This window comes from Phycodurus eques, chromosome 6, assembly GCF_024500275.1.
Source record: "Phycodurus eques isolate BA_2022a chromosome 6, UOR_Pequ_1.1, whole genome shotgun sequence".
Taxonomy (NCBI): domain Eukaryota; kingdom Metazoa; phylum Chordata; class Actinopteri; order Syngnathiformes; family Syngnathidae; genus Phycodurus; species Phycodurus eques.
The window spans coordinates 29,079,755-29,105,280 of record NC_084530.1 but is presented as its reverse complement, the minus strand read 5'-3'; the positions used below and the strand labels follow the sequence as shown (position 1 = coordinate 29,105,280).

The 25,526-nt window shown below is 46.0% G+C and overlaps 1 protein-coding gene across 4 annotated transcripts; it reads right to left on the bottom strand.

Annotated features, from left to right (window-relative positions):
- Positions 1-9,923: 9,923 nt before the first annotated feature.
- Positions 9,924-21,619, bottom strand: septin3 (septin 3). 4 transcript variants are annotated; one of them, XM_061680337.1, is made up of 10 exons: positions 21,524-21,619; positions 15,655-16,011; positions 14,719-14,847; positions 13,705-13,786; positions 13,368-13,505; positions 13,010-13,127; positions 12,512-12,607; positions 12,326-12,422; positions 12,177-12,228; positions 9,924-11,432 (listed from the first exon to the last, which is right to left on the bottom strand). In XM_061680337.1, exons 2-10 carry the CDS (start codon positions 16,007-16,009, stop codon positions 11,312-11,314), a joined length of 1,188 nt encoding a protein of 395 aa, XP_061536321.1. In that variant the 5' UTR covers positions 16,010-16,011; positions 21,524-21,619; the 3' UTR covers positions 9,924-11,311. The 4 variants fall into 4 exon arrangements, with proteins under 4 accessions (XP_061536321.1, XP_061536323.1, XP_061536322.1 ...); XM_061680339.1 differs by lacking the exon at positions 21,524-21,619 and adding an exon at positions 21,289-21,435; XM_061680338.1 differs by lacking the exon at positions 21,524-21,619 and adding an exon at positions 17,046-17,148.
- Between the last annotated feature and the right edge of the window lie 3,907 nt (positions 21,620-25,526).

The following is a 25,526-nucleotide window of genomic DNA, read 5'->3' as shown; positions in this document are numbered from 1 at the left end:
GGAAGCGGGTCTTCAACGGGCACTCGCCCGACTTGATCCACCGCTTAATGCGTCATCGCAATTATAGAAACCGTCAATAAAAGTGCAATATGTCAGCATGCAACTGTTCCACGCACATCATCTGAAGCAGGTCAGAATCAATAATGATCTAAAATGACCACGAAAAAAAAAATCAGTAAAGAGAACTCACCGGAGATTAATAAATGTATTAACGTGCAAATTGTGACCGAAGGGTTTTTGCAAGTCAGAACTTGCTTCCTCTGACCAACCAATCAGAGTACAGAAGAAAAAGCTTCAGTTATTGTGGGCCAGCTGATGCAAATTTGAAACCTGATTGGTTAAAGAAACAGTCCCTATTGCCAATATGGTGAAAAGTACATCGGGCGGCGCAACACATTCTAAAGGTCATGGGCGGATAAGATTGACATAACAGCAGATAGAGGTTGAAATCTGGACCCCCCCCCCAAAAAAAAACTCTAACATTTCATGAGGACGCTAGTCTGTATGTCGCCACTTAGGAAAGACTTAAAAATACCAATTCCCACTTTCCTGTCAGGGATTTAAGTTTTTGTGATACATAGGCTAATTTTTTAAATACACACATATATGTATATTATATATATATATATATATGTATGTGTGTGTGTATATATATATGTATATTATATAGAAAGAGAGGTGTAACAATTCATCAATTACTCGACAGCTAAACGATTATCAAATGAACAACTATTTTGATAATTGATTAATGGTTTATGAATGGATCCATTTTTGTTTATTTTCTGACGTTATGGACCAAATCAGTAACTGCCTCAATCCATTTATGTCTGTCCATTTTCTGCACTTTCAATTGGAAATAATGTCCTGTTTTTGAATAAAGGGACGGAAATTAAAAAAGCACTGAATGTACGTTACGTTGAGCGGCCAGTCGTTACCAGATGATCAGCTGTTAACTTCCACCAATGGCATTACCTTTCTCTGCATCATCTTGAGAAGTTCACCACCCTGCTTTCTCTCCTGCCTGTCGAACCTCTGCTGGACACCGCTGTACGCTGTCAAGCCAGCCCGGCTATCAGCTGTTTACCAGCGCTCGGCCAAATGGCACCGTAGACGGAGCAAGGTATTTGGGCAGAAACTGAAGGTGTTACAGAAATCACAAATGGGTGAATTCAATTTGCGCGTAAGCGAGATCGTGGAAGGTGATTTGCGAATCGGAGGGGTTTACTGTAACAAAGAGAACAAAAGAACAGGGCTACACTACTTTTTTTCTTCCTAGAATTCAACTTCAACACGGGTCCAATTGACTTACAATGTAACACAAGTGTTATTCACTTAACCAGTTGTAGGAAGAGGCGGCTAACTGCATGCATGCAACCATTGTAAATGTTTTTACAGCTGTCTCGATATTGTACATGCTCGGCAGGCCGGATTAAAGAACAGAGGCCCGCGGGCCACACGTTGCCCACCACGCTGTTTGGTTCGAAGATGGATTGACACTGCAGTTCCCATTCCCATTTAGTTGCCAAATGGCTTTTTTCACCTCTATTTACGTGGACGTTCCAAACGATGCATTTCCGCTACCGCTGTGTTTACACTCACTGAAGACCCGACGCGAACCACAAGCGGTTCAAATGCTTAAAAGCAAAAACATTGTAATCGTATCACTTGTTGCCACTTGGTTTACTTTGAATTATCATACATCACATTGTAGGTGGCACCCAATTCACAATTGATATGGCAACAATAAAATAGTATTGTATCAACAACAACAACAAAACACTTCCATGCGTCAAACGTGTCAAGATCCTAACGTGGAGTGCCATGTTGCTGAGTTCCTCATTCTGCTGACATCATGCATGCAGTCAGCCATTTTGTTGACTTGCCCGAAACGTGCAGTTCCTCAGGCGGCCACAAGGAGGTAAGTCATGCTAATGTAGCAAAAGCAGCAAGACTTTTTTTTTTATTATGTTCCTGCTCCTGTGGTATACTGGCTAAATCCCTTTGTGGTGAGCCTGTTCCAGGTCCAAAATCCAAATGATGAGCAATAATTGCTAGCTGAATTGATAGATGTTCTCTCTGTTTCTCACACAATTGCACACCACACCTGACAGGCCTTTTAAAAGTTACGAGTTTACAGTCCTTATTCTACCCCTTGTTTACGATGTTATTCTACAATAACAATATAATTGTTTCAGAATGAATGATCTTACATTTCTAGTAACGTAAAAATTGGCAAAAAAAGTTTTTTCAGGAACACTGTTATACGATATAGAGGTCCTTTACCCACTCAGTGTTGCAAATTGGCGCAACGTCGTTGAAGAAAAACGTACAATAAAAAAGTAAAACTAGTATCGCAATGGTTATTACATTTACATTAAGTGGATATCTGCATTTTGTCTCTTGAGTTTTACTTACTACTTTTACTTTTCCGATTATCACACCAGTCGTAGACACACGTTGAACTTTTAATTTTCTGTTATTCTTTTTTGGGCGATTCTGATACTAATCAAACACCCATAATAAGCTACCAGTACATAGAGTTTTCAAGTGATTTTTTTCAAGTCACTTTATGTCTGAAATCCCCTCAGAACCGGACCCCCTTGGTTTCAAAGACTGTGTGTGTTTGTTCACATGAACGTTGCGTTATCAGAATTGTAGCTAACTGTCAAATTCTTGTGTTTCATTCCGTTCAAGACCCGAGTCTGTTGGACAACAACAAGGAAGCAGATGGCCTAGGTTTAGTGACATCTACTGGCATTTGGAAGGAAAATCCCTTTTGGTTTGTTTTTTGTGGGACTTTTCTGCAAGGATGATGATAATAGTCACATTAAAGTCTGCAACGCTAAATCTTGCTGTCTGCAAAGAAGAAGAAACCTCTGCATTTGGTGAGGATTTGGACGAAGGAGCTGGTACAGGAATTAGTGTCATGGTTGGAAGCCCCCCCCCCCCCCCCCCCCCCCACACACACCCACGCAGAATGCTAAGCGTCTGCTCACGATGATCTTCTGTGAACCAGGAAATAGCCTGCTAACGAACAAACCCGCACACAGCACTCCCATTTTGTTTTGGTTTTCATTTTCGTTAACTGCCCTCTATTGAGTATCATTGCAGTTATAGGCTCATTATGGCCTTGCTAAAATAACAATTGAGTAGTTGTGAGTAGTTGTGCTTAAAACCAAAATGAGTTTGCATTGAATTTGACCTCAGTGATCTCGACAATGCGACTGCTAGGTAGGGTTAAACCTTGTGCTTCCCCCCACCGAAGGACTTTGTTTGCTGCTTCGTCACATTCGTATTTGTATGAAAGTAGCAATTCATGTTACTATTTAGTTCATCAGTGAACAAGCTGAGGTGCGATGGAAGAGTTGCTGCCCATCAGTCGAGTCATTGCCGGCTTAGCCTCAGCCTTTCGTCAATGATTCCGAACCTTTAGTTCCTCTTTTTGGTCCATCCTGTAGGTGGCAGCCATATTGTACCGGCTAAGTTTGTACTTGCTCTGTCCCACATACGTGGTCCAGTTATTAAAGTCTCCACAGGTGACATTTTGGGGATTTAAGGGGAAGGACGGGAACGGCTCAAGCAGGAGGATTTTCTATTAATTTCTTTAGCGCTCTGCCAAACGAGATGAAAGGCTTTTATTTCAGCTTGAGGATGGCCGAGGACATCTTGAAACATGAAAGTGTAAAATCCACTGGGAGGCTTGAAGGTAACAAAAGCTCCTCATCTGATAATTCAGTCTCTTCTCATTTCTGTACCGTTATGAAAATGACTGGCATCGAGACACGACACATCTTTCATGTACGTTGCTAAGATCTGACGATCCTGCTCATCTTGCTTCAGCCTCGCCAAGACCAATGTTGTCGAGATGATAGAAGTACGACGGGTATGCCCTAACCCAGTTTCTGCTGGAACCATAGAAGACAACTGAACATTTGAAAAGCTCAGGAAATTGAACAATTGTCCTGTCCGCTATTTGATATGACGTGCTTGGTGTTGTAGTGGTCAGTCGGCATGGCTGCCTCAACAGTACTGGGCTTCTGCGTTTGAATCCTTCATGTTCTCCCAGCGCATTGTATGTTAGGGTTCATTGAAGACTGTAAACTGATGTGAATGCGAGTGTGAATGCTTGCTTATCCATGTGCCCTGGAATTGGCTGGCGTCCGGTCCAGGATCTACGCCACGTCGCACCTAAAGTCCGCTGGGATGAGTTCTATCAAGTTCACCCAATGTGGTCAAGGGCAAAAGAAAATGGATGGATGACATAACTGGAAGAAAAATCATCTGTCTGCATCAACCGCTCTTGACTTTCTCCGGTAGACGTATATCGCGAAATAGCGACAAAATGAACAGCATGTCTCGCGGCCTCATTAAACAAACAGGAGTTCACACATTCAGTTTTGGGCCTAATGGGGACGATCCACCAGAGTCACTCCCAAGGTGTTGAAACAGAAATTTGGGACTGATTGCTTTGGGTTGTCTTTCTCCCCAGTGCAAGCCTGACCTCTAGCGGTCACATATATATATATATATATATAGCACATTTTATATTTGAACGAAATTAGCGTTAAAGCCTAATTTGTGTGCAAAATTACATCCATCACTGGACAGTGCTAGAAAAAGTATGTCTGCATTTATAAAATGTCATGTATGGTAATTACAACCTTCTATAATATGTTTAGTGGGAGGACTCTCACTCTGATATTGTATGAACATTTTTCTGTCTGAGCCAAGCTTGGCAAGTTATCTTGGGGGAGGGACAGTTGCATGAGGCAGATGATAACTGCCTCGTCACGTGTGTATTTGTGACCTCACCTAAGGAATGGTGGACAGACACTTCTGAGAAAGCCGCCATCAGGTTCCTCTTAATATTGAATTGTATCTCTCGTTCTCAAAGCGATTGTCCTGTCGGCTGCCTGCTCAAGGGTTAACATTTTCCCCTTGACAGGCAGCAAAGCAAAGCAAATTGATTTACATAGCACATTTCATACACACGGTGGCTCGGCAAACATAGCAGCTCACCATTTCACCCAAAAATAGGTAACGACATTTCAACCGAAAGATAAGGGAAAAAAAAGAATAAAGCTACAGTACTGTAGTTGGTTATTGCGCCATCCTCGGAATAGTGATAAAATAGCAGATGGTGCTCAGACCATAAAACTTGGGACCTTATAATATAGTAGTTCGTTTAAGAATGTAAGTACTTGAGTGTCAAAAACAACATCAAATAATCCTACATAGCAAACGTGGGAAAGCACTAATATATTGCAAACAAAATTAACAAACTATATTTTATATATTCTGTTAAAAAAACATGGACCTCCACTGCCCCTCTCTCTCTCTCTCTATATATATATATATATATATATACACACAGGGTGATTGAAAAGTAACTCCCTATTTTTAAGTATTTTTAATCTATTTCTGAACTATAATTCTGACAAGAAATGAACATGAGAAGAAAGGGTATTGCATGGAGTTACATTTCAAATTCGATATGGGCGCCAGCATTAGCCACTGGTTTCTCAAGCCGCCTGGGAACCGCATTAACTGATTTCACAAGGGGGTCTTATGGGATGGAAGACATAACTTCTCGTATTCGCCCTTCAAGTTCTTTCAAAGTTGTTGGTTTGGTAGGATAGACTTGCTCCTTTAATCATGGAACAAAATAATTGAGAAAAATATTACAACATATGAATAAATTGTATTTTAAAATAAGGAGTTACTTTTCAATCCCCCTGTGTATATATATATATATATATATATATATATATATACAGCCCCAATTCAAATGAAGTTGGGACGTTGTGTTAAATACAATGATTTGCAAATCATGTTCAACCTATAGTTAATTGAATACACTACAAAGACAAGATATTTAATGTTCAAACTGATAATGATTTTTTGCTAAAAACAAAGTTTAACTTAGAATTTGATGGCTGCAACATGTTCCAAAAAAGCTGGAACAGGGTCATGTTTACCACTGTGTTACATCACCTTTTCTTTGAACAACATTCAATAAATGTTTGGGAACTGAGGACGCTAATTGTTGAAGGTTTGTAGGTGGAATTCTTTTCCATTCTTGCTCGATGTACAGCTTCAGCTGTTCAACAGTCCGGGGTCTCCGTTGTCGTGTTTTACGCTTCATAATGCACCACACATTTTCAATGGGAGACAGGTCTGGACTGCAGGCAGTCCAGTCTAGTACGCGCAACTCTTTTAATACGAAGCCACGCTGTTGTAACACGTGCAGAATGCGGTTTGGCATTGTCTTGCTGAAATAAGCAGGGCCATGAAAAAGACGTTGCTTGGATGGCAGCATAACCTGTATGTACCTTTCAGCATGAATGGTGCCTTCACAGATGTGCAAGTTACCCATGCCATTGGCACTAACACAGCCCCATACCATCACAGAGGCTGGCTTTTGAACTTTGCGTCCATAGCAGTCCGGATGGTTCTTTTCCTCTTTGGCCCGGAGGACGCGACATCCACAATTTCCAAGAACAATTTGGAATGTGGACTCGTCAGACCACAGAACATTTTTCCACTTTGCGTCAGTCCATCTTAGATGAGCTCGGGCCCAGAGAAGCCGGCGGAGTTTCTGGGTGTTGTTGATATATGGCTTCTGCTTTGCATAGTAGAGTTTCAAGTTACACTTACGGACGTAGCGCCGAACTGTATTTACAGACATTGGTTTTCTGAAGTGTTCCTGAGCCCACGTGGTGATATCCTTTACACATTGATGTCGGTTTTTGACGCAGTGCCGCCTGAGGGATCGAAGGTCACGGGCATTCAATGTTGGTTTTGGGCCTTGCCGCTTACATGCAGTGATTTCTCCAGATTCTCTGAACCTTTTGATGATATGATGATGAAATCCCTAAATTCCTTGCAATTGTACGTTGAGGAACATTGTCCTCAAACTGTTCGACACTTGTTCACAGTGAGCTGAACCTCGCCCCATCTTTGCTTGTGAATGACTGAGCAATTCAGGGAAGCTCCTTTTCTACCCAATCATGGCAGCCACCTGTTCCCAACGAGCCCGTTCACCTGTGGGATGTCCCGAACAGGTTTTTGATGAGCATTCCTCAACTTTCTCAGTCTTTTTTTGCCACCCGTCTCAGCTTTTTTGAAACGTGTTGCAGCCATAAAATTCCAAGTTAATGATTTGCTAAAAACAACAAAGTTGATCAGCTCGAACATTAAATATCTTGTCTTTGTAGTGTATTCAATTAAATATAGGTTGAACATGATTTGCAAATCATTGCATTCTGCCTTTATTTATGTTTAACACAACGTCCCAGCTATATATATATATATATATATACACACATATACACATACACACACACACGAAACATACCCAAAAAATATTTTGAACATAGCTTTTTATTCATCCTAAAATGTGGAGATATTGTAGATGTCACGTACGTGGTTAGGGCGAAGGTGAGGAACGCAAGGCAAGAACATGGTGGACCCAATTGCAGGGAGGCAAGGCAGGAGTCTCAAAATAATATTTAATCTTCAAGAAAGGAAAACAAGGATATTGGATAAAGCAAAACTGAACAAAGTCCCACAACAGATAACAACCAAACCAAAGTAACAAAGAAACACTTGAACATCTAAAACTGGAAACAAACTTTGACCTGTGAGTAAGACGTGGCACCTGACAATGACATACCACAATGATATAGACAACTTTATCATTGCCATATGACATGGCAAAGACATGTGGCAACGACAACGAACCGACAAGAACTGAACGAAACCAGGGAACTAAATGCAAACAAATTGACGAGACAACGAGGAACACCTGGACAAGACACGAGCGGCTGGAGAGAGCCGATAGGTCGACACAAAGTAGACACGACAACGGGTGGACACGACAACCTAATGAGCACACGACAAACGTGGAACACAGGAAAACATGGAACAAAACTAAACACAACCCAAACCAAAACACAGACCATGACAGTACAAGCTTTTTGTCGGCCGGCAACAAAGGAATGGAGTCTAGCTGGATTTCAGGTTTCCTGTGGAATATATTGGTGGGAACGTGCCATCGTCAACTGGAGCGGTGTTGCCCAATCGAATCATTAACTGTAAAATAATCTGCATTGCTACTGAATAACTGAAGATGAATTCAGAGTTTCTTCCCTCCACATGCTTGGCCATGCCTTCAATTGCTGCTTGCTTTTGGATCTTACCGTCTTCACAGATCACACTCGGCCAGAATATAAGAATATTCCAATGGCAAAATCATAAATCTTTCTTATTGGACGAAAACGTGTACCAGTCTACAGCATAATAAAACCTTCCATGAGTTACTAAATGATCAACTCGGTTTGAGCGACTATAATGCAATTGATTCAACGGTGATTTTATTGCGCCTTCTTCTGGGACAGGCTCGTTTGTCTTCACGTAACACATCAACATAGAAGTCTGCAGAAACATTTTGGCTCTCAATTTAAAGAAAAAAAGATCGCAACCAATGTAATTGTGAGGTACTTCGTCACGCTGCAAGATAGTGACACAAAAACACACTGCCCAAACCACAAACGAGTTCATTAGAAGAACGAAGTGGAAGGGTTTAGACTGGCCGAGTCGATCTCCAGGATTAAACGATTATCGAGGTAGAGCGTGCATTCTGCCCGCTAAAGAGGAGACTGGAGGGATAAACTGAGAGAAGCCGAAGTTCAAGACTGAACCGTTTCTTTGTATCACATCCAGATGTAAATGATAAATGTTCTTGTCTCATTCATTTGGCCTCACAGTTCCACAATTTCTGGTGGACAGCGTGCACAGCTGTCGTCGCCATTCTTCAAAGTAAAGCTGCTCCGAAAACGGCTGGCTGGTCGTGAGCTCATGAAATCAGTTGATCAAAGCGATGAGAGCACTTAACATGCGCACTTAACACTCGGCCTACACGCAGAGCAGAAACGGTTGGTTCACTGTACGGTGCCCAGTAATGAGTAAATGTAGCAGTTGTAGGATTAAGAGCTGGAAAAGCGCCATTAACTCCAAAATGATTTTCATGCGCCTTTTCAGATAAAAAGGGAAAACACAAAGTTTGGAGAGACGTGCTTTTGCATTGGACTTCAACGGTGGAAGTTCTGATGTAGCCTACTCGGAGTTAACCTTCAATTTGATATACAGCATCTGAAATAGGGCTGCAATTGAACAATTATTTGTAATCATGATTATTTTATCTATTAATCTGTCGATTCTTTTTTTTTTCAATTAATTGATGAAACTGAGTAACGAAAAACTATTTCCATTGTGGAGGTGCAGCAAATAACAAGACGAGGAGAGAAGAACCAGTCATGTCACTTTACTCGCCACAGGCCAAGTGAGTGTTTCCACATCAAACAGCCAACCACTCCCTTTGAAGCCAACAGCTCCCTTTGATTCTTTCATCTCCCGTCCCTCCCTTCACGATACACTCCCGTGGTGAATGTCTCCCTCTTGTGGGTCGCCACACCATCCCTTAACTTGAAAGTACAGAAAATGCAGAAACAAACCGATTACGATTCGGTTACTGGTTTGGTCTGTGACATCCGACTGAAAATGGGCTGTCGACTAATTTGATAATCGATTAGTTGTCAATGAATCGATGAATTGTTTTACCTCTAATCGGATCCCTTTTATCAGTGACGCACGCAAATGGTCATCCAAGAAATAATCTAATCAGTTTCCTTGAAGGAAATACAGTAGCTCATCCTCGAAACTTCAAGCTTGCAAATGTTTTGCGTTGCAATCCACTGGCACGTAACCAGCACGGAAATCCCGTCATGCTCTTTGTGCGCTTGTCCTCATGAGGGTCACGGTTGAGCTGGGGCACCCACGATGGCAAGATTGCATAAAGACAAACGATTCCGCGATTCAGCCAGGCTGTAAAGTTTCAATGAAAACACATTCGAATGAAAAGATTTCCATGGGAACGTACATTTATTCAATAAATTCCAATAAATGAGACAAATAAAAAATGAGATGCAATAGTGTTGTCAATTATATCTCAATGTTTCACAGAAAACCTTAAGAAGTTCTGCATAATTTCAAATCGAAAGGATGAGCAATCTGTCTATCGCGGGCTGCCAGGTTAATTGCAGAAAGCAGTGCTTCATTCCAGTTAGTGTATTTACCAAACTATAACATGCTCAGAAATGGTTGATGGAACAGTGCAGCGATTGGCTTTAGGCGCGCAGACATTTAGGATTCAAGCATGCACAAGTAAACAGACAAGAAAAAGAATTCATTTCACACCCTTTCTTTACATTTCTCCCGACTCCACTAAAATCCACAAACAACTACGTCTCAAATCAAAACAACACAAATGCTCACGTTTGTATCAAACAATGATTCATCTCTCTCAAAAAAGAACCTGATTGGTTTAACTGCCTGTAGTTTTGGCATGTTTGTGCACTACAGCAAAAAAAAAAAAAAAAAAAAATGATAATCACAAAAATAAACAAAGTCCAGTGCAGAACACTTTCGTCCCGACTGAGTAAACACTGAACATGTACATTGTTGGAATCTTGTAAACTCAGGATAGCTCAATCAGGATGAATTGTGACCTGATCGACATATTTTGAAACAATGACCATCGGCAAAAACAACAAATCTTATGGGAAACTTCAGAGCTATGGAAGAGTGCTGCCACCAAGTGGTCGAGAGGAATATGGCAATTGGATGACATCACTATCGGTCTTTTCTCAGGTTTGAAACTGAATGACGAGCCTGACACATCAGTTGGACACCAGTTAAATGTTATCTTATGTCATCTCATGTTAAGCATGCTGTTTGAAATGCATTCATCGGATTAATGATGTAATCCCGGCAAACGTTGGAGCTCTTCCTGTTGACTTGTTTGTATATTTTAAATATATTAAACTGCACAGTCGTGCAAATTGTGTTCGAGTAAAATAATCCTTACGATAAATGTGATGGAATGGCTATGCGAGGCAGAAATGATGAAAGTAATTCAGAGATCCTATACGTCCATCAGTCGCAAAACCTACAGTACGTACTAAACCAAGTATGATGGCAGACATTTTCTCTGAGACACCTGCAACCGACCAGCACTGTCAAGGCATTGGCAGTCTTTTGTATTATGGCACCAAACTCTGGGTGGCACACCCAAATATTGACTTACTTTGACAAGCAAGGTTTTTTAAATTTATTTTTTATAAATAACATGAAATGACACCGATTTGTACACATTTAAGCGTGTTTCAATCATGCCGCGATGCCAGTCATGATCATATAATGTCGGGCACATCTGTCAGCCTCACTGAACTTGCAGGACAAGACGGACTGCTTACAGGTTGCTTTCCTGGGCGTCAACGGGGTGCAGGCCTCCGTTCTCGTGGAGTCTCTTGGCACGGTACGTTTCATAGTGAATGCTATGAGTCACCTCCTTCAGATCCTGTAAGTGAGATCTGGGAAAACACAGGTGAGTTTGAGTTCAAACAAAGTGCACTAAAGTCAGCTCAACCTTACAAACGTAGCGTATCAAATCATATCGTGGCCGGAGTGCGCTTTATTGACTCAACTGCAGAGGGAGGAGGCATAGAGCGGTTTTAGAGCACAGCGCTGTCATGTCATTTAAAAGCTCCAAATGCCATTGTCAAATTAAGCGGTAGTGTTGCAGTAGAGCCATTTTGACAACGGACGAGTGCGGTCACGCCCATATCTCGGTTTGTGACGTCAGCAAAGATGACGGAGCGAAGGAACATTTAAGATGAGAGTTCGTAAGAACATTTCAGCTCGAACGTTGGATGGAGTTAGCAAGCGTGCGCGGAGTGACCGGGCGTGAACTCCAGCCGAAAGCACCTCTCTCGGGTGACTGCGCGCTTGAATGAACTCACGCGCACGTTCGCTATTCAGGTGCCCCCTACCGGCCTTGCTACAACTGAACGGAATAGTTAACGAGGGCGATGGCACCCAAACGACTGCCGTTGGCAGGCGAGAGGCCTCTTCGGTGCGTCGTTTTTGCCTCCCAGAAGCGTGAGAACATTCGCGGTTGGGGCCTGCCTCCAACTTTGGGGAGAAATAGTTCCCACAACAACACTCGTGCTACAGCTGTCCCAACTACTGTAGTCGTGTCCAAGAACCGATGAGGGCCAAAATGCAAAAGTCGCGATGAATTCAATGCATTGAGAATACAAATCAAGATATTTTACCTGATGATGAAGTCTCTCAGCTGGGCAAACTCGCAGTGATTCATATTTTCAACTGCGAGAAGAGCAAACAAAAAGAGAATCCAATGCCCTCAGCCGTCAAAACGTCCTCTGTGGCCGAGGCTGTAAAAGTGACAAGAAATAGCGCTCACCTTCGACAACGCCCCATGCGGTTTTCCTCCCCAAAACCCGCTTGCCGTTCACTTGATATTCTTTGTCGCTGCCCACCACAGCGAAGGGCATCGCCTCCTGTGGGCGCCAGACAATTCCACGAGATTGACTGGAGCGCCGCCAAGAGATGTTTGGCCGCTGTTGTGCGGAAACGCCAAATCACTTACTCTGATCTTGTCGTTGTCGCTCTTGTCCTCCATGTCCTCGTCAAACTCTTTCTGCGGGTAAAACTCAATGCCGTTCATCTCCAGCTCCTTCTTCAGCTGCATCACAAACGCAACGTTAAGGAGCCCCGCATTTGGCTTTAACTGTCAGCGCAACCGCTAAGCAAGTACTAGCGTGAATGGAGCGGGAATGCCGCCAACGTTGGCGTGCCCGCATCCCCTGCGGCTCTGCTGCCTTATTTTCAAGACCCGTTTACGCAAGCAAATATTGTACGCCTCCTGCGTCATGTAGCGCACGGACCCTTCCGAGCGACGTTTCTTCTTTATTTGTCTCCCAAAGCGTTAGGACCTTTGTTTCCCTTTTGATATTCTGCAGCAAGGTGTACGCTTGAAACTTGCATAGAATTTCACGCATTTATGACAATAAGCATCGTGAACGTAAAAGGTCACAACACGCGCACCATACGGAAAGGTTTTTGCTTTCAACGGCGCGCCGCTCACCCGCTGTTTGAACTCCTGTCTCTCTTCGGGGGTCACGGTGTCGGCCTTGGCGATCACAGGAATGATGTTGACGGAGTGACTCAAGCGCTTCATGAACTCCACGTCGAGCTGCCGCAGTCTGTCGCGTGACAGTCGAGAAAGGAAGGATGAGAACGCAGGCCGGGAGGGGAGCCGTCACTCTCCGTGAATGCACGAGCGCGAATCGTCCGAACGGCAGACGGAGGCGGGGGGAAATGAAGTCGCCCTGTCTCATCTGTGTCATTGACCTTCGCCGCTCTGAGAATTGGAGGTTCTCTCGGTCGCACTTTCGCGGGACGCGCAACAGCCGACCGTAATGTGGACCATTTCAGCCACTCACGTGTGTCCGGTCGGGGAGATGAAATAGAGACAGCAGTGCACTCTGGTGTCTGGGATGCGCTTCTTTCTGGTAATATTCACCTCCTCCTTGAGGAACTTCTCGTACTGCTCATTGATGTACTTGGAAATGGGCTCCCAGCTGTGGACACAAATGAAACAAGATGAGCAGATTAAAAACGACGACGACAATTTGTCGCCGTAGGTAAGAGAATTATTTCATGTGCGGTACTGAACAGTTGCCCCCGCCTTGGCTGAGCTACAATTCAGCGTTGTGACTTTAAAGTTTCAAAAAGTCAAAAGTGAGGCTGCACAGGAAGTGAGGAAGTACTTTCACCCACCAGTTGTCGTTGTTGATTAAATCCCCGAATCCCGGCGTGTCGACAACAGTCAGCTTCATTTTCACGCCGCCTTCCTCGATAACTGCGCATACAAAGAATCGACAAAAATCGTTTAAAAAAACAACAACAATTAAATCAAATAGGAAGCAGTGCACTGTAATTATTTGGGAGAGAGAAAAAAACAATTGCTATTTTATGGATAAATGTGGGCAGCATGGCCTCACAATCGTACGGAGGTTCTGGGTTTGTGTGTTGGTTGTCCAAATGTGCCCTGCGATTGGCTGGCAACCAATACAGAGTCTACCCCGCCTCCGGCCCAAAGTCCGCTGGGATAAAGTCCTAATTAGGGCAAGCGGTACAGAAAATGGATGGCTCATTGAGTGAACGTTGCCATTTAGCGCAAAAAATACGTGGCCATAAAAATGGACCGCCCAAGCGGCTTATCGCCGATTTATCACCTCTAACTCCCTGGTGCTCTAAATCACGAAGGATGCCGCACAGTGTCGCCTCACGCCGATCCAGCGGCTTGAGAGGAATGGCGAAAAGCATTGGGGTGGTGTATAGCTTCTGTAGGCCTGCAAGCAAATGTCATGAGTGTCCGCCTCCGCGTCACCGTCTGCTCGGGGGGGGGGGGGGGGGGGTCAAGGAAAGGGATCCAGTCGAGGACAATCCAAGATGGCTGATGACTATGAACCATTTGTTACATTGAAGCTTTAGTCATAAATAGGTCAAGCTTTTCATCACCGAATGGCAATGGAGATGCTTGACGCTAAACACCTGCATGGCGGGATGGTGGTTTCACGTTAATAGTCATCGTATTTGTTTGCTTGAAGGTCCGCGGCTATGAATTCAAATGTTCGAACAAATGTTTAAATATGGATCCTCCCAGTTCCCCAGATGGGATACATTGACGAAAGGCTGCCATATTAAGAACCTGCGTGAGCACGAGTTGGCAAACATATTCTTGCCTCGCTTATATAAGAAAAAAAGTGTGTGTCGCTCGCATGCACTCACCGTGAGACACTGATTTAATTTCCACAGTTTTGGGGATCTTGTCGTCACGGGACCAGCCGGCACTCCTCCTGCTCACCTGGGACTTAAACAAGGTGTTGACCAGAGTCGACTTCCCCAGACCGCTGTGACCTGAGCGCACACCAAATGGGGGAAAGGAAGCCTGACACAGACGACGTTGGTCCTACCTCGCAGTGCGCGAGTGCAGTGCAGCGAAACCTTTACACCCGTTCGGATATAGGATTGCGATTTCCCGGAGGAAACCGTGGACATTTAGTGACTACGACAAAACCGTTATCACAGTGGGGGTGGGGAAAGTTTGGAATTTTTTGAATATATTGGTCAGCAAATCTAGTCTGATCTTCTAAATAATAGAATAAACAAACAGAGTCTGCTTAATCTGCTCAAGGGTCACACGTATACATTTTGACGGACGGGGTGACAGAAAAAACATTTTTTTTTTTTTTTTTTTTTTTTTTTAAAACCTCATTTTAATAATAAAATAATGAAAATCCATGTTTTTATTTGTAACTAAATAAAAACCAACCAATTATTTGTATTATTTAAATGAATAATTATTCCTAAATCTTTTTTTTTTTTTTACTTTGAATTTTGTTATCTACAAATACTAAATGAGACTTATTTGGTTAAATAGTGTAAATGGATTCAAAATACACGAAAATGAAGAAATCCATTTTAAGGAACCAATTTTAAGAAGAATACGGCTAAACGAAGTCACGAAATATTCCACGACTCTCGATTAATAAATCCTCAGTGAGGCAGAATAAAGGGCAGAGTGGTCCGTACGTGGCCCGCGGGCCCCAGCTTGCCCACCCTTTGCGCGGGCTCCTCACTCGGCCGAAGTCTCGCAACCTTTGATGAGATTTCACGAGAGTCGGCGCTTGACACACACACACACACACACACACACACACTCACCGACGACCATGATGTTGAAGTCAAAGCCCGTCTTCATCGTCTTCTTCCTCATCTGCTCGATGATGGCGTCGATGCCGATGTACCCCAGCAGAGCGGACCCCCCGCCGGCGCCGTCGTGACCGTGACCCCCGGCGTGGGCCGCGCCGAGACCGAAGGCGTGAGAGCCCCCGTGGCTCGGGCCGTGGCTCCCGACGGGCACCGGGATGGCGCTGTGGGGCGGCGCGGATACACCCGCTCCCCCCGCGCCCGGCCCTTGAGGCGGGAAGGGGCCGGAGGGCGAGGGAGCGCCCACGTTGGGGGGCTTGGCCGGGACGGCCGGTTTGGGTCTCACTTCTGGAGGAACTATGTCCGACATGTCTGCAGAGGAGCGAGAGATGCCTTTTACGCCGCCGTGCAGGCTGTGTAAAAGGCAACGGATGGGGGAGATTCAAACCCCCGAAACGCAGAACGGTGAGGCAGACGTGCCGGCCGCTATTTCGCCGTCCTCCCGAATAATGAAGACGAACAAACTTCAAGTAGAACACATTCCACGTGCGGAATGTGGGAGGAAGCCGGCGTGATGTGATGCTAACCGCTAGCTAACCCCGCAGCGCTACTTTTACAATGTTGGAAATGATATCGGAGATGGAATTCATCCACATTCCAATTCAATCAAGTGCTGGTGAAAATGTCATTTCTTGAAAATATGCTCTTCTTTTTTCTTTTTCTTTTCGCCAGACTTTAGGGAAACCCTGGTTTAAAAAAAAAGAAGCAGAAATGCCATCAAAAGCGGATAATACACAATAATAGTCGTTCGACATTTAATATGGGCCCTGGTAGGAAAAAGGATGAAATTCCTCGCCACTGTACTACACCCAGACACGGGTATAAATATTTAAAGACGCAGACAAGCAAGACAGTGACACCACTTGAGGTGTGTAAATCAAACACATTTTTAAAAAAATCAACCAGTGCACAGATGGTAAATATGGTCAATAATAATAAGATCCGAGACAAGCCAAGTCCCAGCGTGCACGTTTGTTCTTCCCTCTCACGGCAACGCGATGGCGGCCCGTCACTGCACATTTCCCGCACGCGCAAGCACGCCAAAAAAACAAAACAAAAAGGCGGTGATGGGGAGGCTGCGCACGTGAAAATCGCGGCCTGTTTCTCTTCACAAAACACACCTTTCCGATCTGTGAGCGGCTACTGGAAAAGAAGGAAAGACGTTTAGCGCCTGTGCCTCTTCCGGTTCTATACAACACCACCACCACCACCATCATCATCATCATCATCGGCGGGCCTCTCTTCTTCTTCTTTTTTTTTTTTGTCTCAGGACAAAACCAGACGGCTCGCGGCTAACAGCCGCCGCATGCCGGTTGGCGAAGGCTCACAGCTGCTTCGCAACTAACCTGAGACGCGACGACGCCGCAAATTTCAACAATCCGACGCGGCGGCGGCGAGATGAGCAGATTGTTGGGGGTGCCTCTCCTCTCCTCTCCTCTCCTTCCCAGCCCCGACACCCCTCCCCTCTTTTCTTTTTCCTCCGTTACCAAGGCGACACGAGACGAAAGAGGGCGTGGGAAGATGCGGTGCGCATGCGCAATACAACCACGCCTCCAAGGCACGATTTCCCACATCGCGCGTCCTCATTCGAGGCTGGCGAGGAGATCGTGCAAAATGGGAATTTTCGATGAACCTAATTTGCATGTTTGGGAACTGGAGACCAACCTGGAATCACTCTATAATATGGCACTTTATTATTATTATTATTATTTTTTAAAAAGCATCCAGTTATGACATAATTAAATAGAATGTAAAAGAATGATTCCCATGGGCTCACCACCTGTGGGAGGGGCCACAGGGATCGGGTGCAGTGTGAGCTGGGCGGTGGCCGAAGGCGGGGACCTTGGCGATCCGATCCCCGGCTACAGAAGCTGGCTCTGGGGACGTGGAATGTCACCTCTCTGGCAGGGAAGGAGCCCGAGCTGGTGTGCGAGGTCGAGAAGTTCCGACTAGATATAGTCGGAATCGCCTCCACGCACAGCTTGGGCTCTGGTACCAGTCCTCTCGAGAGGGGTTGGACTCTCTTCCGCTCTGGAGTTGCCCACGGTGAGAGGCGCCGAGCAGGTGCAGGTATACTTATTGCCCCCCGGCTCGGCGCTTGTACGTTGGGGTTCAACCCGGTGGACGAGAGGGTAGCTTCCCTCCGCCTTCGGGTGGGGGGACGGGTCCTGACTGTTGTTTGTGCCTATGCACCAAACAGCAGTTCAGAGTACCCACCCTTTTTGGAGTCCTTGGAGGGGGTGCTGGAGAGCGCTCCCGCTGGGGACTCCATCGTTCTGTTGGGGGACTTCAATGCTCACGTGGGCAATGACAGTGAGACCTGGAAGGGCGTGATTGGGAGGAACGGCCCCCCCGATCAGAACCCGAGCGGTGTTCTGTTATTGGACTTCTGTGCTCATCACGGATTGTCCATAACGAACACCGTGTTCAAGCATAAGGGGTTCCACACGTTCACTTGGCACCAGGACACCCGAGGTCGCAGTTCGATGATCGACCGTGTCATCGGACTTGCGGCCGCATGTCTCGGACACTCGGGTGAAGAGAGGGGCGGAGCTGTCAACTGATCACCACCTGGCGGTGAGTGGGCTCCGATGGTGGGGGAAGATGCCGGTGCGACGTGGCGGGCCCAAACGTATTGTGAGGGTCTGCTGGGAACGTCTGTCAGAATCCCCTGTCAGAAGGAGTTTCAACTCCCACCTCCAACAGAACTTTGCTCATGTTCCGGGGGAGGCTGGGGACATCGAGTCCGAGTGGACCACGTTCCACGCCTCCATCGCTGAGGCGGCCGACCGGAGCTGTGGCCGTAAGGTGGTCGGTGCCTGTCGCAATCCCCGAACCCGTTGGTGGACACCAACGGTGAGGGATGCCGTCAAGCTGAAGAAGGAGTCCTATTGGGCCTTTTTGGCCTGTGGGACTCCTGAGGCAGCTGATGGGTACCGGCTGGCCAAGCGGAATGCAGCTCTGGTGGTCGCTGAAGCAAAAACTCGGGTATGGGAGGAGTTCGGCGAGGCCATGGAGAAAGACTTCCGGACGACTTCGAGGAAATTCTGGTCCACCATCCGACGTCTCAGGAGAGGAAAGCAGTGCACCACCAACACTGCGTATAGTGGGGATGGGGCGCCGCTGACCTCGACTCGGGACGTTGTGAGTCGGTGGGGAGAATACTTCGAAGACCTCCTCAATTTCACCGACACGCCTTCCCATGAGGAAGCAGAGTGTGGATTCTCTGAGGCGGGCTCTCCTATCTCTGGGTTTGAGGTCACCGAGGTAGTTAAAAAGCTCCTCGGTGGCAGGGCCCCGGGGGTGGATGAGCCCCTGGCGCCCGGAGTTCCTAAAGGCTCTGGATGTTGTGGGGCTGTCCTGGTTGACACGCCTCTGCAACGTCGTGTGGACATCGGGGACAGTGCCTCTGGATTGGCAGACTGGGGTGGTGGTCCCCCTTTTTAAGAAGGGGGACCGGAGGGTGTGTTCCAACTACAGGGGGATCACACTGCTCAGCCTCCCTGGTAAGGTCTATTCAGGGGTGCTGGAGAGGAGGGTCCGTCGGGAAGTCGAATCTCAGATTCAGGAGGAGCAGTGTGGTTTTCGTCCTGGCCGTGGAACAGTGGACCAGCTCTACACCCTCGGCAGGGTCCTCGAGGGTGCGTGGGAGTTCGCCCAACCGGTCTACATGTGTTTTGTGGACTTGGAGAAGGCGTTCGACCGTCGTCCCTCGGGGAGTCCTGTGTAGGGTGCTTCGGGAGTACGGGGTACCGAACCCCCTGATACGGGCTGTTCGGTCCCTGTACGACCGGAGTCAGAGTTTGGTCCGCATATCCGGCAGTAAGTCGGACTCGTTCCCGGTGAGGGTTGGACTCCGCCAAGGCTGCCCTCTGTCGCCGATTCTGTTCATAACTTTTATGGACAGAATTTCTAGGCGCAGCCGAGGCGTAGAGGGGGTCCGGTTTGGTGGCCTCAGTATTGCATCTCTGCTTTTTGCTGATGATGTGGTTCTGTTGGCTTCATCAAACCGTGAGCTCCAACTCTCACTGGAGTGGTTCGCAGCCGAGTGTGAAGCGGCTGGGATGAGAATCAGCACCTCCAAATCTGAGACCGTGGTCCTCAGTCGGAAAAGGGTGGCATGCCCTCTCCGGGTCGGGGATGATATCTTGGGGTCTTGTTCAAGGAACGGGAGATCGACAGGCGGATCGGTGCAGCGTCTGCAGTGATGCGGACTTTGTATCGGTCCGTTGTGGTAAAGAAGGAGCTAAGCCGAAAGGCGAAGCTCTCAATTTACCGGTCGATCTTCGTTCCTACCCTCACCTATGGTCACGAGCTGTGGGTCGCGACCGAAAGAACGAGATCCCGGATACGAGCGGCCGAAATGAGTTTCCTCCGCAGGGTGTCCGGGCTCTCCCTTCGAGATAGGGTGAGAAGCTCGGTCATCCGGGAGGATCTCAGAGTAGAGCCGCTGCTCCTCCGCATTGAGAGGAGCCAGATGAGGCGGCTGGGGCATCTGATTCGGATGCCTCCCGGACGCCTCCCCGGTGAGGCGTTCCGGGCACGTCCCACCGGGAGGAGACCCCGGGGACGACCCAGGACACGCCGGAGAGACTACGTCCTTCGGCTGGCCCGGGAACGCCTCGGGATCCCTCCGGAAGAGCTGGATGAAGTGGCTGGGGAGAGGGGACGTCTGGGCTTCCCTGCTAAAGCTACTGCCCCCGCGACCCGACCCGGATAAGCGGTAGAAAATGGATGGATGGATGGTAAAAGAATGACGCCGTTTTTGTCACGTTCTCCATTGTGCTGCTCATTCTGGTGTATGTGCCTTGGCCACCTGGGGGCGGTATAAGACCAACATACAAATATACTGTCCTCATCTCTGAGATTGTCAGTGCGGCAGGATTATTAGTCATTCTTCGCAGAGGATAAAGAACATGTGACTTGTGAGTATTGTTATTATCCGTCTACAAGCGTTGCTGCAACGTTTGTGTTTGGACATTCGGTAGTTAAAGGGGAAGAACACCGCCGCATAGATGCTAACTGTTAGCCCGTGTGCCTATAGTGTTTCCTATTGTATGCTAGTGGACGCTAATGTTTCAAATACATAACATGTACTGTACTTATCTTTGTTTTATGTTTAGTCGTGACATAACCTTTAGCTGAGAAAAAAACAATAAGAAGCTTGAACATTTTGTTTTCATGTATTATATATATTTTTGTTAGATATTTCCTAATTCTATCTACCAAACTGCAGCTTGTTGCGGAGTTGAGTCACCTGCCACCATACAGCACTCGTATCTCAAGTCTGTGCTCGTAAGTCAGAGCAAAACATAAATCATCCGGATGAGAGCTCATACCTCAAAAAACTTGTTAAGTCAAGTCACTCATATCTCAAAGCACCAGTATATTATTATTCTGTCCATGCAGACTTGATTCAGGATGAGTTTAGCAATTAGCAAAACAAACTTGAGAGGAAGCTCAAGTATGACAATGAAAGATGCGAGCTCTTTCATATGCATTTTTTTTTTTCCTTTTACCCCATTTACCGAGGACTATTTAAAAAATGTAGCCCACCCTATGTGGACTTGCTGCAATTGTGTACCTCACCTGTACGCACTTATCTCCTTCTCCTTCCATTCTTCCTCAGCTCTTCTCCGTCGCATATTTAGGAGCGCCACGTTGAAAACGTTCCGCTCACCAATGTTTTCCTTAATCAACGTGTCTGCTCGTCTACTGATAAGCAGCGACGTTTGAGTCTGATCACGCCCTCACGCCCCCCCCCCCCCCCCCCCCACCGCCCCTGTGACGAACTGCAGTGCTCTCTCCACCGCTCCGTACTCACCCTCATACACCGAATCTGCGTAAGAAATGCTGACGTAATAGGGATCTTCTAGTTCCCCCCCTGGAAGACGGGTCTTCTTTGAGCATTCGGCTGCAGACGGCCAATCAAAGAGCTCCGCGTCGAGGCTTAAGGGATGTTCTCGCACTTTGGCGGTCGCTCCATGACAGCGGGATCCTTTTAGAAACGCACTCACTTCATTGACATTTGGAGGTGCGATTCCAATGTGCGGTGCAGGAGATGCGTGCACAGGATGCACTAGACACGTCTTAAATTGCGTTGCCGTGCGCATCCGCCAGGGACCTTGCGTTGTTTGAGTCTTGCCTCTTGATTGACAGCTGCGGTCCTGCTCAACCTCCAAATCATTGACTGAGGTGTTGGATAATGTCCACAGGGTATCTTCTTCGGAATGTCTTCCGAGCTGATCTTCCCAGCTGGCCGCAGACTTTGCAGGAGTCATCCGTCCAGCTGCTTGGCTCTCCGGGTGCATTTGCTCATATCCACGCTCAGGATAACACTGCAAAAACTGGGCTTTCAAAAAAAAATATAATAATAAGTAATCAAATGAGGAATATATTAATTTAAGCGAGAATATCTGCTGAGCAAATAAGATGCCTTAAAAGTAGTGGATTTACACTAGATTCACCTAAAGAATTAGAATATTCCTTATTTTAAATCATAATAAAATCTTAACAAGTTATAATGCCATGTTTAATATTTTTTAGGGGGGGGGGGTCTCAATACGGTGAAATGCTCCTGCAGCAAAGCTGTCTGGTAGCAAGAAATATCTTGACAAAGAACAGCATATTTGGCCTTGATTTGTGATATTTCATCTTGATCAGAGTTGATTTATTTGTATTTTTGCTGCTCGAAGCTCCCTTCTCTTTTCGTCGCATTTCTTATCTAAAATAGAGGATTTTGCTCAGCACTTGTCCTTAGTCCTCGATTACCTCTATCGGTAAAGTCCACCCGTGCTTTCCGATCAAGACGATCCCGCCCGGCTCGGGGCTCAGTCTGGTCTGCTATTGCAGAAGGAACGCCGGGATGTAGAGAAAAGCTCGGCTTCGGTTGGAGACGGTCAGAAGGCGAGGCCTTCGCCTTTGGAGAAAAGATGCCGGAGGAGGGCTTCGGGGGACGGTTGAAAGTTATTTCTCCGTCGTTCCTCTGCAGGTGCTGATCGTGTTCGCTCCAAGGAGGACACGCGCGTGAACAAGCTGGTCCAACGCACGTGGAACTGCAGAGAGGGGGTGAAAATGTTGAAGCGGACATCTTACGGGATGAGCTTTTATACTGCTCACGAGTAGTGATGCGACGATGATACCTCAAGGAGTGTATTGACACACGACGCAAACCGTGTCGGCACTGTACTGACACTCTGTTGCTCACTCGATAGTGCTCAAGCACCTGCCTTTTTTTTGCCCCCCCCCCCCCCCCCAGCGGACCCCTTACACCAAGTTTTGCCGTCAATGACATGATCAGCAGGACTGGGTGAAGATCCAGAGCCGCTTTCCAACATCGGCCGTAGTTGGTGAGAAGTCCATGTGCCACACGATGACCCAGAATAGAAGCTCCATTGTTGCTTACCTGTCAGCGCCTGACTGCCTCTTGTGATTTCTTTCGTGGGTGACAACCTCGCGTCTAAACGAAGGGATGTCGAAGTCTTTGACGGGAGCAGACGATGGAGGATGAGGAAGACGAGGATGACCTTTGGCTTGTTTGGCGCACGGCGACAGCCGAGGGATTAAAGGTGACAGACGGTCAAATACGCTCATTCTTTCTTCGCCTGCTGCTTCTTACGTTGCGGAAATGAGATGAGAGTGCGACCTGGTGAAGAATGAAATAAAAGAAACATTTGTTGGAGGCTGACAATTCCTTCCGGAGAAGAGGCAATCGAACAGAACACGATTCAGGTGCACAAATACAAACCCATCCATCCATTTATTTTCTATAGCGCAAACCCTGCGCAGGATCTAGAGCACTGGTGCCCAATCAGTCATTAACGCTCAACTCAAATCAATTTGACTTCGATAGATGGCGTTTTACGAGCAACTGTAGCGGAAACGAAGCCGGACAAAAACACACATCAAACATAAAACTATTTAACATCATCTAGAAACAAGAAACAATAACCGAGTTTAAACAATCAAGTAAAGGGGAAAATAAGACACTAAAAATAAGGGCAGACTCTTAGGCCGTGCATAATTATGCATTATTCGTGTTTTACGTGATGTATATTTGTAAAAGTTACCGTCTATTGAGCGTTGTTAAATCACTTACTTCTGCTCCTGGAAGTGGCGTGCTTTGTCTTCCAAAATAAGAGCCTCATACAGGAAGTACCACCTTAACTGTGGAAATGGTGCCAACCTAACAGCATTTTTGATAGACATCATTTGTAAGTGTCCTCAGTTGATTTTTGTTATTCACTCTCTCTTTTGCATTCCCTCCCCTTTTTTTTTTCTTTAAAAAAAAAAAAAAAAGAAGAAAGAATACATACATTTGAAACAATGATAATGAACATTAAAAATGTAATAAGTGAGTCACTAACCTGCACATGGAAGCTGCTGTCTGGTTGTTGTCAGACTTGAGTGAATAAAGGGAGACAAACAGCGTGACTGGGAAAGACAGAGTGGGCGTCGCGGGCTGACCAGGGCCATTCTCGTGATTCCTGCACACTGAGGCCGCATTGTCGCTTGGCGCCCACGCTGCATCCTCGCTCGGAGCTCTGTCCTGCTCTTGACACCGAACCTACTCATCACCACGACTGTACCATACTTTCATTTGAGTGTGAGCAGAGAAGGAAGCATGGTGTAGTCAGAGTGACTCAGCCACAGTCAGTCCAAACAATGACAAAAGATCACTCTCGATATCATTTTCGGGCATCTACGCACGCACATCTGCTGCTTTTATTAGTCACACGTGGCGCTGTAGTCACTACTACACAAGTGGCACGAACCATCTACATGCGTCTCAGCATCTGTTGTTGTGCCAACACTGCCAGGGAGAGGAGGGACAGCTTCCACGCATTTACAGCAGGCGGGGGGGGCAAAACGTTTGGGTTCAAGAGCCACATTTGATTTTTAAAGCAGACTAGTGGGCCAAGTCGTTCGTGGATGAGGTTGAAACATTTTTTTTATTTTAATATTAAAATATTTATAATTCATACATGTATTTATTCTTTATTTTTTTACCAATTATGCAATTGTTAAATATTTTTGGAATGTAAATGTGTTTGATTTGCTAAAATTTAGGTTATCAGTAACAAAAAAAACCAGAAAATATTTCATGAGGTAAATAAAAATATTACAGTACTCTTGATCGTGTAACTTCTCGTGGGCCAGAATTGGCCCGCTGGCCATACTTTGCCCACCCCCTGGTTTACGGCACTAGCGGCCACAGCATTAGGTACACCTGCCAACATGATTCAATACAAAAAAAAGATAATCATACACTGTGTTGATTGGTTGTGGTTTGCAGTGGTTGTACATTTGCCCGCCATCATCTCAAGAGCCGTTTGTAACATTTGAAGAATATTAGCCGAAAAAGGTGAACAAAATATGAGCCACACTTTCCCGACGTGATGCGGTGCAGTTTGACACGACAGCAACCACCACGATGAACATACGGCGATGCCACACATAAAGTAGAAAACGCATGGTTGGAGACGACTGCAACGTATCACACTGGGCATCTTCCGATTGTTTTTGAGACATAGAAAAGTACACATTTATTCAGACCCTAATTTAGAGTTAATAGATTTCATCGAATTAACGGGTCGTGTTTTTGCTGAAAATGACACAAAGTGGCAAACAAACGTTGTTGTTACCAAGATGGTTGCAAAACATTGCATTTCCTCAAAATTGTCAGGGGGGAAAAAAAACAAAACTATTCAATTGGTGAATATTTTTATTTCTATCACTTAATACAACTTCTTGTGTCATTCCCAGCTAAAAGATACAAGGTATGAATAACTTTGGGGTTAATTGTGTACCGGTATGCACCATGAGAG